Consider the following 12,666-nt stretch of genomic DNA (forward strand, 5'->3'; position numbering starts at 1 on the left):
CTCTCTCTCTCTCTGCCTGCCTCTCTGCCTACTTGTGATCTCTCTCTCTGTCAAATAAATAAATAAAATCTTTTAAAAAAAAATGTTCTGTCACAAGAAAACAATTACAACTATGTATGGTGACTGATGGTAACTACACTTAAGATGGTGATCATTTCACAATATATACAAATACCAAATCATTACGCTGTACATCTGAAATTAATTGTATTTTATATGTCAACTGTATCTCCATAAAAATAAAACAAATATAGAAGCTACAGAAAGGGATATAGAAACTGAGAAGGGGGAGCAAGAAAAGGCAAGATGTGTGATAACATTCCCGAAATGCCTGCGACATGTCTCCTACTGGGCAGCACCTAAACACAGTCTCAGTCTTAATGACAAAGATGGAAAAAGGAGAAGATAAACCAGACATGAATAATACCATTCCAGGATTATTATGCAGGTTTACTGAAGACTTAGTCTAATGTAAACAAACATTGATTCTGTTCCAGAAAAGAGACTTAACTTAAATTTTTATGTATTTCTCTTTAGTTTACCTTCACCCAGAAAAAGTATTGGCATTGAGATATTTTTATATCTCTAATTAAAGCTCTAATTTGGGGGGTGCATATGGGTGGCTCAGTCAGTTAAGCAGCAGAATCTTGATCTTTTTATTTTTATTAGTATTATTTTTAAAGGTTAAAAATTAAATTAAAATTTAAAAAAATTAAAAGATTATTTGTATTATTATTTTAATTTATTTTGTTTATTTATTTGAGAGAGACAGTAAGACAGGGAGTGGGAGAGGAAAAAGCAGGTTCCCCGCTGAACAGAAAGCCCTATGCAGGGCACGATCCCAGGACTCTGGGATCATGACCTGAGCCAAAACAGACACTTAATGACTGAGCCACCTAGGAGCCCCCAGAATCTTGACTTTGGCTCAGGTCATGATCTCAGGGTACTGGGATAGAGCCCTGCTTCAAGCTCTGTGATCAGTGGGGAGTCTGCTGGAGATTCTCTCCCTCTCCCTTTGCCCCTCCCCCACATGCTCCCTTGCACACACTCTCTCTCTAAAATAAATAGATCTCTAAAAAAGTTCTAATTTTTTTAAGTACCATGAGCATATGTCTTTTTTAATTTTATTTTTTTCAGTGTTCCAAGATTCACTGTTTATGTACCACACCAGTGCTCCATGCAATACATGCCCTCCTTAATACCCACCACCAGCATATATCTTTTAAATAAGTGTTGCTTACCCTAGAAATAAGAAAACACCTAACACCACGGTTCTGCAAATATTACACAGGTTCTGCTGGGGAAGAAGAAAGTGGTGCAGATGGAAAGTGTATGGCACTGCACAAAGGCTACCCAACAGATGTCCCCTGAACATGAGTTTATTCCATAGATTCTTCTATGCAAGGTAGCAGGCATTATTTGTCCCATTTCTTGGATTTAATGGAGAAGCATAGACAGCTTAATGTAAGCAACGGGGAGAGCCTGCCTGCTGATATCAGCACTGGGCTTCCACAGTGGTTTTTCATTTCTGCCTTTTCCCTCACAGCTTACCACATAGGACTGCCCTCTCTTTACCTCTGGTTAAGAAAAAAAAAAAAAAAGACCGTCTTCTCTCCTTCCAGCTCTCCCTTCATCCAAGAAAACTGCACCAGAGGCTGAGAAATTACAAATGTGTCTGTGACTCAGAAGCAGAAATGTTTAAGTCACTCACTAATCAGGTTCTACTAGAATCCTCAGCCCCTGGCAGCCCTTTTCTGAGACCAGTTCCCACTTGTTGGCTTAGCCGAAGTTTCTGGAAGGAATCCTAAATATAGGCAGGAAAGTTATAGGAACCTTACACAGATAATCCAGGACCCTCCCTATCTCCTGGATCCTCTATCTAGTCCCCAACCGCATGATGAATGCTTGTCTGGAACTCCAGCTGTGGATTTTCAGATACTGTGACTTGCTTGCCAGGCTGGACTGCATTCATTCATAACAGGTTTTCAGCCTACTATGTGTCAGACTCAAATATAAACCATAATTCTTGCAACCAAAAAACTGAATTCTAGAACTAAAAGAGAAAATAGCTATAGAAATAATAATAACAAGCACAGTTTTATATAGCTATAAGCACCAGATTGGAAATATTTTTAAAGAATGGAAGGGAAGCTTAACAGGATCTGTCTGGAAGAGCAGAAGGCTTCACAGAGGAGATGACATGGAAGCAAAGGGAAGAACATTCTAGATGGTTGGAACAACACATATGAAGACACAAAATTACTAGAAAATGCTTTTCTTAGGGAGCAAAAAGGAGTTGGTGGACTGGAGTCCACAGATTATCAGAGCCAGATTAAGGAGTAGGTCAGCCAGCAGCTGCCAGGGGCCAAGGGAAACTTGAATGGTGTTAGCACTATAATAAAATGGAGAAATGGTACTTTCCACATCCTCACTTGGGAAAGGTACAAAAAGGAGTTGATGAACCAGAGCCGAATTGCCTGGAAACACAGAAGAGGAATGGAGAGCTGCCAACAGCAGTTCTTCTCCACCTTTCCTCCATGATGGCTCTAGATCTCTCCAAGTAATTGAAAACAGTGTTCAAACAATATTGGTTTGAAGGGGCATGAAATGTTTAGTGGATATGTCAATGCACCCATCTAACTCTAAGGTACATAACACAGAGTCCCGAGCAATTTTGCCAAAATGGTAATAATAGTTGTAGGTCCTGACTTCAAACACTTTATATATATTAACTCACTCAAGCCTTACCCCAAGGGGGTAGATCGTCATTGAGTATTATCATCTCCATACTGCAGCAGAAGCAGCAGAAGCACACAGTGGTTAAATAACTTTCCAAAACTCAGGTAGCAAATATGGAGCCAGGCTGCCCCCAGAGTCTCCAGACGACTAAACCATCACATAATTCTGACATACTGAGTTTTCACTTTATCCTCTGGGCAGTGGAGAACTGGCAAGGTTTTTTTAAGCAACGGAGCAGTAATTTGTGCAGGAAGATCACTCTCAAGGGATTCGAGAAGATTGAACAGAGTTGGGAAAGGCTGAACCCAAAACAAGAAGAGGGAACTGCTGGTACTCAGGAGCAAGAAACAGTGGGGGCCTGAACCAAGCAGTGGAATGAGTTTGCAGAAGAGGAGAGACTGAAGAAGCTTTAGAGCCTTCAGATCACTGAGATCCTCCAACTGATTGCTGGTGGTGATGACAGTAATGGAAAAACCAAGGCTTTGATCATAGAATAAGAGAAAACACTCTTTTCTTATGGAAAATGTTTGGTTTTGAGGCCCTGCATGTCCTCGCCAGATGAAGAGACTCAGTGAGCCAGTAAAATAGAGAAAGAACTCCACAGGAGATCCGGAGCTGGAGAGATGGATCTGTAGAGAAAGAGATAAGGGTAACAAATGGGATCTTGAAGGCCAGCACTTAGCCAAGGTAGGGGAAGCAGGGAAAGAAGCTGAGCAGTAACTGGAAAGGCAGTAGAAGGATCAGGAGAAAGTAGAATTGTGCAAAGCAAAGAAAGAGAAGGTTCTAGAAAAGAAGAAAAAAAATCAACAATGTGAAATGCTGTGATGTGCTGATACAGGTCCTCTGAAAGGGCCATGAAGACATTCAAAGACACAACTAGGTTCCTTCCTCCTATCCCCTCCCCCTCCTCCTGTTCTCTAGACAGCCCCTGCCCAATTCCAGGGTGTCCAGCCATGACTTTCTAGGTGCGAGCTAACTATCCCACACATGCTTAACATTACTGCTACGTCCTCCATTATGATGAAGATATTAGAACATACTTCCTTAGGCTAGAGGAGGGAACCCAAGAAAACAATGTATTTTCCCTACCTTTGTGTTTTGATCCACAATCTTCTTCAGATTTTTCAACAGATGATTATTTGGACCACCTTCTTTCTCATTAACATAAACTATCCTATCCAGGTCTGGAAAGTTCCGATTCAGATCTATTCCCTGGGCATTGCTGCGACCCACAAACCAGTCCTTGAGCTCACCAGGCTAAAAAAATCAAGAAGAAAAATAATAAGTTATGTATTATTATTGTTACTATATAGTTAAGGTCTTCATTAATAAATTTTAAAATTGGAATTAATCATTTATTTTAATAATATCCTCTCAAAACTGAATTTTCACTCTTATTAACAAACACATGAAGGTATCAGACTTAAAGTATGTGTTATGGTAATTTCAAAAATATTTTCAATGAATAATATCTGGAATTTTAATGATAATTATAATTGAAAGATAATTATCATCAAACTACAAAAAAGATCTATATACATCAGTAATAGATGAGGCCTTTCAAAGCATATATCAGTCTATAGTTGGGTTTAAGTGAAATATTCATTGGCTCTGTAAATCACAGGAATCTATTTCTTAAATATTCCAAAGAATAAACTACTAAAGAAAATTGGAGGTTTAGAATGAGTTTAACGTGAATTATGTACATATTAGTAAGATACCTTCCTCTTACAGTCTTTATGAAAAAATATGAGCTCTAGAACAAAGTTCAAGAGCTTTGTAAGTTGAGAAATTTCTGTTCAATTTTAAATCCTTCATTTCAGTAATGGTATAACCTAGATTTCCAAGACATTTAGCTACATTCCATAATGAATATTTTCTTGTTTTACTATTAAATTTTACATAATCTATGATATAGAGCTAATTCCCATATTCTTGAAGTTATATAAGCTCAGACCCTTTAGACTCCAAGGAATAAAAATCTACTACAGAAAATAACAATGATAATTTTTCGTCCATTGATCTTACAGATCAGAATATCACCTTAAAATAGTAAACAATTTAATTTTCTATGTTATTAGAATTTTTCTAACTTTAGGAATTTTATCAGTGTTATTTACAGAAATCCTGTTTGGGTTTCTTACAATGTCAAACTGTCACATCACTGGATGTTTTATTTTTAAGGTAAAAATCAACTTCCTAACTATATATAAACATACCAATACCCCCATAAAATAAGAAAATCACTTCACGCTGTAGAAAACAACTAATGTTCTCCATGCCTGTGCAAACAAAAAGGGAACACACAGCACTAATCTTCTCTTAAAGTGTCATTACTTTCCAGCTTCTCTAACAGTTAAAATGTATGCACTTCATTTTAGAGGTAGGAGAGGATTTTGTTGGTGGCGGGTTTTTTTTTTTGTTTTGTTTTGTGTTCTTTCCTTTTTTTTTTTTTTAACTTTACTGATCATACATAGACAAGAATTAAACACCAGTGCAACATTGATCCGGCCAAAATTTTTCTTCATTGCTGTCAGTAGAGGGCGCTATGACATCATCTCTTTCAAAGACAGCACTAGCCTTACTCTTCAACACTTGGCAGTAGTCCTTTCAGTTTTTTAGGAAATTTACCTAGTCACAAACGTGGGTAAATTCAATATGATTTATTTAACAACAAAACAAATCATTAATTAAACATTGGCTGAGGCAAATTTCTCATTCGCAATCTGCTCTCACCCACCACCTCTTACCTTCTGAACTTTTTTTCTTAGCAGCAAGGTGATTAGCGTATCACTTATATCCTCCCAGGCCTTGTCCGCAAGATTGATGTGAGTGCAGCATTACTTACCGACAAGCACACATGTTCAAACACAGAGTGAAGAGAGTGCTCCCTGCTCCGGGCTGGCTGGAACTCACCTGAGAGGCAGCCTTCTCAAAGCCGTCCGGGTTGAGGGAAGGCATGATGTGGATACGAGTGCTGTGGATCAGTTTAACAATTGTCTCATTGCCCTTTTGGTACTCGTTGCACAGGTATTGGGCCAGGAAAATGAGCAGTTCCCGTCCAACAGCCTCATTGCCGTGCATATTCCCAATGTATTTAAATTCAGGCTCACCTAAAAGAGCAAAAATAAATAGTATGGAGACATTTTCTATAGCTCCGAGTAGAAGACAAATGGCATCCAGTTACAAGTGTGCTGTATATCTACTAATTTACTTACTACACAGAGCTGACAGCTACTTCTCCCTCCGAATTGACATCCAAGAAATCTACTTTACTTATTTTTTTAAAGATTTTATTTACTTATTTAAGAGTGAGAGAGAGCACAAGGGAGTGAGAGAGAAGAAGGACAGAGGGAGAAGACGACCCACCATGGAGCAGGGAGCCCGATGCGGGACTTGATCCCAGGACTCCAGGATCATGACCTGAGCCAAAGGCAGTTGCTTAACCAACTGAGCCACCTAAGCAATCTACTTTCAACGTCAAACTACTCCAGGGCACCTGGGTGGCTCAGTCAGTTAAGTGACTGCCTTTTGCTCAGGTCATGATCCCAAAGTCTTGGGATCAAGTCCTATGTCAAACTGCCTTTTTCAGCGGGTAACCTGCTTCTTCCTCTCCCTCTGTCCCTTCTCCTGGCTTGTGACCTCTCTCCCTCGCTCACTCTCTCAAAAATATAAAGAAAAATCTTTTTTAAATAATAGACTAATAAATAAATAAATAAATGTATGCCAAAATATTCCAAACACTTTTATCTTTCCAATTCTCCCTCCCCAGCTACCCACTTGTTAAGGACTGGATTATGTCTCCCCCAAATTGATATATTGAAGCCCTAACCTCCAATGTGACTGCATTTGGAGAATAGGGCCTTATAAGGAGATAATTAAAGTTAAATGAGATCATAAGGGTGGGACCCTAATTCTTACAAGATGAGAAAGAGACACCAGCAATATCTCTCCACACCTGGGTGGAGACCACCTATAAGCCAGGAAAATGGGGTCTCAGAAAACTGCCGTACTGGTACCTGGATCTTGGACTTCCAGCTTTCAGAACTGTGAAAAAATACATTTACTTTGTTTAAGTCACCCAGTTGGTGGTATTTTTGTTAGGACAGCCTGAGCAGACAAACATACCATCTCATCGTGAATAAATAATAATAATAATAATAATAATAATAATAATAATAATGCGTTGCATGCCTTCTATTGATTAAACACTGAACTTCACATTTTTCCTTATTTAGTCCTCACCAAACATCTGTAAGTGCTCATCAGTTTGATGAGCAAACTGAAGTTCAGACTGCTTAAGGCATCTTACCACAGGGGCGCCTGGGTGGCTCAGTCGTTAAGCATCTGCCTTCGGCTCAGGTCAGGATCCCAAGGTCCTGGGATCCAGACCCACATTAGGCTCCCTGGGAGCCTGCTTCTCCCTCTAGCACTCCCCCTGCCTGTGTTCCCTCTCTTGCTATGTCTCTCTCTCTCAAGTAAATTTTAAAAATCTTAAAAAAAAAAAAAAAAAAAAGAGAGAGAGAGAGAGAGAGAGAATGAGATCTGACTATGGTAACACAGTCCATGATGCCATATTTTTTTAAAGATTTTATTTATTTATTTGACACAGAGGGAGAGAGAGAGAGAGAGCGAACACAACCAGGGGGAGTGGCAGGCAGAGGGAGAAGCAGGTTCACTGCAGAGCTGGGGAAGCCTGATAGGGTACTTGATCCCAGTACTCTAGGAACATGACCCAAGCAGCAGGCAGTGGTTTAACCAACTGAGCCACCCAGGTACCCATCCCCCCCTTTTTTAATCCTAGTGATTAAAAGCATGAACTTCTGGAGCCAGACTGCACGGGTTCAAATCCCTGCACCAAGTCTTACTGGCCGGCCTTGAGCAAGTTACTTCCACTCTCTGTGGCTCTCCTTTACCACCCATAAAATGAGAGAACTATAAAATTATCCTACCTATAAAATTATTGTAAGAACTAAGTGAAGGAATAAGTATAAATGCTTAGAATGGTGCCTGACAAAGAACAAGAGCTATGTGTTTGCTATGAGGATGATGTCACATTATCTTATCAGTGTGACAAGCTTTACTACATATAATCTAATTTTCTCAACGTCCACTAAAATGGGGAGGACAGATATTTGTATTGTCATTATTATACAAATACAGCCCCAACACCTGTGAGTGGCTCAGTGGGTTAAAGCCTCTGCCTTCGGCTCAGGTCATGATCTCAGGTCCTGGGCTCTCTGCTTGGCGGGGAGCCTGCTTCCTCCTCTCTCTCTCTGTCTACTTGAGCTCTCTACCTATCAAATAAATAAATAAAATCTTTAAAAAAAAAAAAAACAAAACAAAACAAATACAGCCCCAAGAAGATATGTTTTATTAAAGGGCTCAGAATTCAGACATAAATCACTGTTGCCTATTTCTGCTGTGGTCCGTTGCATTTAGGAATCATAAAATTGCAGAGGGCATAGCAGCAGATGCCCTCAATTAATCCTGTTGTTCTGCTCCCTTCTGCTTCATCCATTCCCCAGGCCCGATTTCTACCACAGGAAGGATTCTCCCACTTACAAAATCACTAGGACTGCTCCCCCCTGGTGAAAAATTTAAATTTATTATTTTTTTTTAAAAAGCACAACAAAACTGGAATTCTTTTTCTCTTGGAAATATGTTATGAAAATATCCTTTGCAGGAGATTCCTGAGCATGTGATTTAAATGACTGCTAACCCCTCCGAACCACGTCCTTGTGTGACCTCTCAGCCTGCATCTAAGCTAATCTTAATCTAAGGATCAGGTAGGAGCAGGATCAGGGGCTACTTATCTGCCCCTCATTTTTCACTTTGAGGGCAAGTCGCTCACAAAACTATGCCTAGGAACTTGCCCACAAGGTACGTGAAAAGAGATGTTTTCTTTGCTTCTGATTTCAAAAATCTTAATAACCTTCCTTTCTGTCAAATTCACAAGCTTTACACCTGCCCCTCACTGGATATGAATTTGTTTGAGGCACAGTAGGGAGGGTAGCCAGAGGAGTATTACGAGCCTATTCTGCAAAGTTCTGTGAGGAGACTATACTGGGGGAGGCAGGCTGGTCCTGCCCCTGACCACAGCACAGTTCTGTGTACTGCTTCAGTCATTCCAAAGTGCTTGCTTGGCCCGCAACCCTTAAGAGTAGGTAAGCTCACTGACATTTTGTATTACTTCCCCGGATTTAGAAAATACACTCATAATCATTTAAAGGAGAAACAGCAAATTCATACTCATTTAGCCCCGCAGTGTGTGTTTGGTGGTCACAGTAAATTTTGTATTGGAATCCAAGTGTTCTCCTGATTCTGCCACAAACCACACCACTCCCTAACACTGCAACACCTGATTTTCCAAGTCAGAAATTGCCAAATTTCCAACATGATTTTGTTTCTTCAACTCTATAGGGAATTGCTCTCGGAAGCAAATCTCCCCCAAAATGCCTATTCTATCTGTGAGGAGATGGTAATAATAGTAACAATAGCAAAGCTTTCGTTTGACATGAAGATAGAAATATAAAGGTCATTTTATAGAAGACATTAATGTATGGAAATGAAATTCAAGGCACATACGACTTAGCGAAAGAAAAGGCAAGTGTATTTTTATCTTCCTCTGCTTTCTAGAATAAATTAGATTGCTAGATAACGCTCTCATCAGAATACAGGAGAGCTGCTGCTAAGCCTACTGACGTGTCTTGTAAGATGAAGAAGAGCCACAGTGTTGTTGGATGTGCACATGAAAACCTTGGTGTCTGACACTACAGGAGACCAGAAGCCAAGAGAGCAGGATTCTTAAACTCAAGGAACGTGGGGTCTGGAGGAAGACACAGACATGCACATGAACAGTGTTCGGCAGTTAGGCGATAACGAGGGAATGTCAGCTACATTAACCAACCAGCTTCAGGCTTCTAAAGTGCAATAGTCCTACCACCCAGATGGCCCTTCTCCAGCCCTGTGCCTTCCCAAAGACAAATTTATTTTTACAACACAGCCCCCACTGGGTCCCCTCTGCCTAAAACCCATCAGCTGACTAACTTCCCATTTGCTTTCACCATAAAGGCCCAAGTTCTCTCCAAGAGCTTTAATCCCCTGGTGGTCCAGTCTTGTCCACCTCCCCAGTCTCCTGAGGCACCACCTTCACTCCCAGTCTTTCCACCACAGGGCCTGGCCTAAGATGGACGCTCTTTACTTGTCGCGCACACACACAGTTTGCCCTCATGGTCTCCTAACGGTGGAACACTCTGGTTTCCTCAGAGTACTTGGAGTCTCAGTCCAGTTCCTTTTTCTTTTTAATACCTCACGGTGAATATATACATTCATCAGCGTGACTGTTTGCTCTTCCAGCCGACTGTGTGGTCTGTCAGTGTTGGGATGGTATCCACTAGAGTTCACTAGTGCCTCACTTCTCCCCAAAGGAGAGCCAGAAACACAGTGAGAGCACAATAAATATCGATTAACTATAGTCCCGAGTCAATGAAGAAACAATGGGTTGTGCTTCTCGCTCCCAGCCTCCCAGCGCGTGACTGACAGCACAAAGTGCCCCTGACATGCCGGTGTAGCTGTGGGCACCTGGAAACTTCCTGGCACAGTAAGGGGGACAAAAGGATAAACTGAAGGGGACTTGAGGCAGGGTCAGGGAGTCCATACCCCGGGGGCAATATTTAGAGACCTCCATGCTTGTCTCTGTACCCGACATTCAAAGGGAAGAAATGGAAATTCTTCTTCGGAAAGGAAAGCAGTCGAGTTGTGTGAACAGCTGATTTGCCAGGAAGAAGATTAATTTCCATGGTCACAAGAGAACCACGAAACCTCTAGGCAAGGACTCCCTAGGGCTCTCTTTGTCGTGAAGTCTAAACAAAGGATTCTGAAGAGACTTTGCCTGCCGAATCCTTAATTTAGAAAGAGAGAAGATGGAAGCTTTCGGGCTTTGGATAAGCCTCTGTCAGTTCACCTTCCATTTATTTTAATGGAGGATTGACTGCTTTTCGTCAACACTGAATTTTCTTCTCTGATCCTCTGAAGCTGGAGTTGCCACAAACTGTGCAAAGGATGACATGTGAGTGTCTGTTTACAGTGTCGATACAGAACAAATCCCAGGTTAGCAGGTGTGTCATCTCTTGTGGACACAGCTGCTAATGCACACATGCCCAGGTTCAAGCTCCTCTCTCCCCTAGCAACGGGAAGAAAAGGTGGCCTGAACCGCTCTAAGCGCACCTGGGAATGGTTGGCTTTGCCTTCATCTTACGCTCTGCACTCACCATCTTGTTCATTTTCCTTTTTACACAGTGATGAGCCTGAGCTCCTGATCCTGCAGCCGAGGCATTGTGTTTGCACGGGTGGCCAAAATGTCAATGGCATTGGCTCGGAAAGTACACTTCCCCTGTTGCACCCATTTTCCCACAATTTCATGTACCCATCTGTCTTCCAGTTACTTTGCATGGCACTCGATCATCTGTCAAGGTACCATTAAAAGATAATCAGCCGAAAACCAAACGCAGCCTGGCTGGACAGCGTTTCCATCTTCTTCATCTGCGTCACAGAACAATCAATGCGCCTCACTGGATTTGTGTTTGCATCAGAACTATATAAGAATAACAGATGTTATTCTGTTAAAATCAGACCAAGGCTTTACTGAAGTCAGAAATAAAAAATTCCAAACTGAGGAAGCAAATGATTTTAAATTCCATACCTGTAACTCTTCATTTGCTCCAAATGTTTATTAATGTGATTTGAAGTACCTAATCACTAAAAAAAGAAAAAGAACAAAAGAAAGAAAAGAAGAAAAGGGTGCCTGGCTGATTCAGTCAGTGTCTGCCTTCAGCTCAGGTCATGATCCTGGGGTTCTGGGATCGAGCCCCACATCCGGTCCCTCCTCCCCAGGAAGTCTGCTTCTCACTCTCCTCTGACCCTCCCTTGCCATTTGTGCATGCTTTCTCTCTCTCAAATAAATAAATAAAATCTTAAAAAAAAAAAAAAAAAAGGAAGGAAGGAAGAAAAAAAAAGTTTTAAAGAAACATCTACTGCTTCAAAATTAAAACATACGTATTGTATACCCCCAGAAACTCATACCCCCTTGGGCATAGTACATGGGTGAAGTTTAAAGTTGAGAGCAGACTGGCAAAGCCCCCAAAGGGTAGGAATTAATGGATTTTATTAAAGTGACCAGATAGCTCCTAAAGCAGAAGTTCACAGGCCCAATAGGCTGAGCCTTAAGAAAAGAAAGAAGTAAAAGTAAAAATAGTAAAAAAAAAAATTTCCTTCTCGCAAAAAGGAAATTTTACTTTCACTACCTTATTTGACCCAAGGGTCATCCTATCTGTCTCTAATATTTTTTCCTCTTGGAAATAGCTGACAGGCTGACCATTGGATTGAGGTCTTGATGAGAATGAAGGTCCTTCCCAATCATAGAGTCAATTATTCAGTGCCCTCTACATGGGAAGAAAAGAACAGAGGGCAAATACCAAATGGAAAATGAGATAAACGTGAAAATGGGTTGTAAGCTGTGAAACTCTGGGTAAGTGTAGCATCATTATTTAGAAAAAAGTAACTAGGTTAAGGGTATTTTAATAAAGAACTTGATTATAGTATCAGAACCTTTTCATCTTTCATTCTGTAAATAGAGATGAAACTCCTACTGAGATGAACGTATTCTTCTTCCAACATCAAATTATTGCCAAAATATAAGTTCACTAACTCATTCAAAAGGTATGTTTTACTCACTGATTTCACAGTTCTTAGAGCTGGGGTAATTTCAAGAGGCATGTTCCTTCTACGTGTAATATACTAACCACATCGCTGAATAACCAGAGCATCCAAAAATAAAATGCTATTTCTCAAAAAAAGCATGGCAAAATGTGCACCTCACCAAAGATTTTGAGAAATGGTCACATAAATAGCTACCAAAGCAGCAAA

General features: G+C 40.6%; 1 protein-coding gene across 1 annotated transcript in view; it reads right to left on the bottom strand.

Annotated features, from left to right (window-relative positions):
* Window positions 1-12,666, bottom strand: part of CPE (carboxypeptidase E) — a 109,489-nt gene that overhangs the window by 27,182 nt on the left and 69,641 nt on the right. Inside the window, exons 2-3 of the mRNA XM_059374214.1 lie at window positions 5,656-5,852; window positions 3,829-3,996 (exon numbers count right to left, since the gene is read on the bottom strand). Coding sequence (XP_059230197.1) covers window positions 3,829-3,996; window positions 5,656-5,852 — 365 coding nt within the window. The remainder of the gene's footprint in view (window positions 1-3,828; window positions 3,997-5,655; window positions 5,853-12,666) is intronic.

Source organism: Mustela nigripes, chromosome 1 (assembly GCF_022355385.1).
Source record: "Mustela nigripes isolate SB6536 chromosome 1, MUSNIG.SB6536, whole genome shotgun sequence".
Lineage (NCBI taxonomy): Eukaryota > Metazoa > Chordata > Mammalia > Carnivora > Mustelidae > Mustela > Mustela nigripes.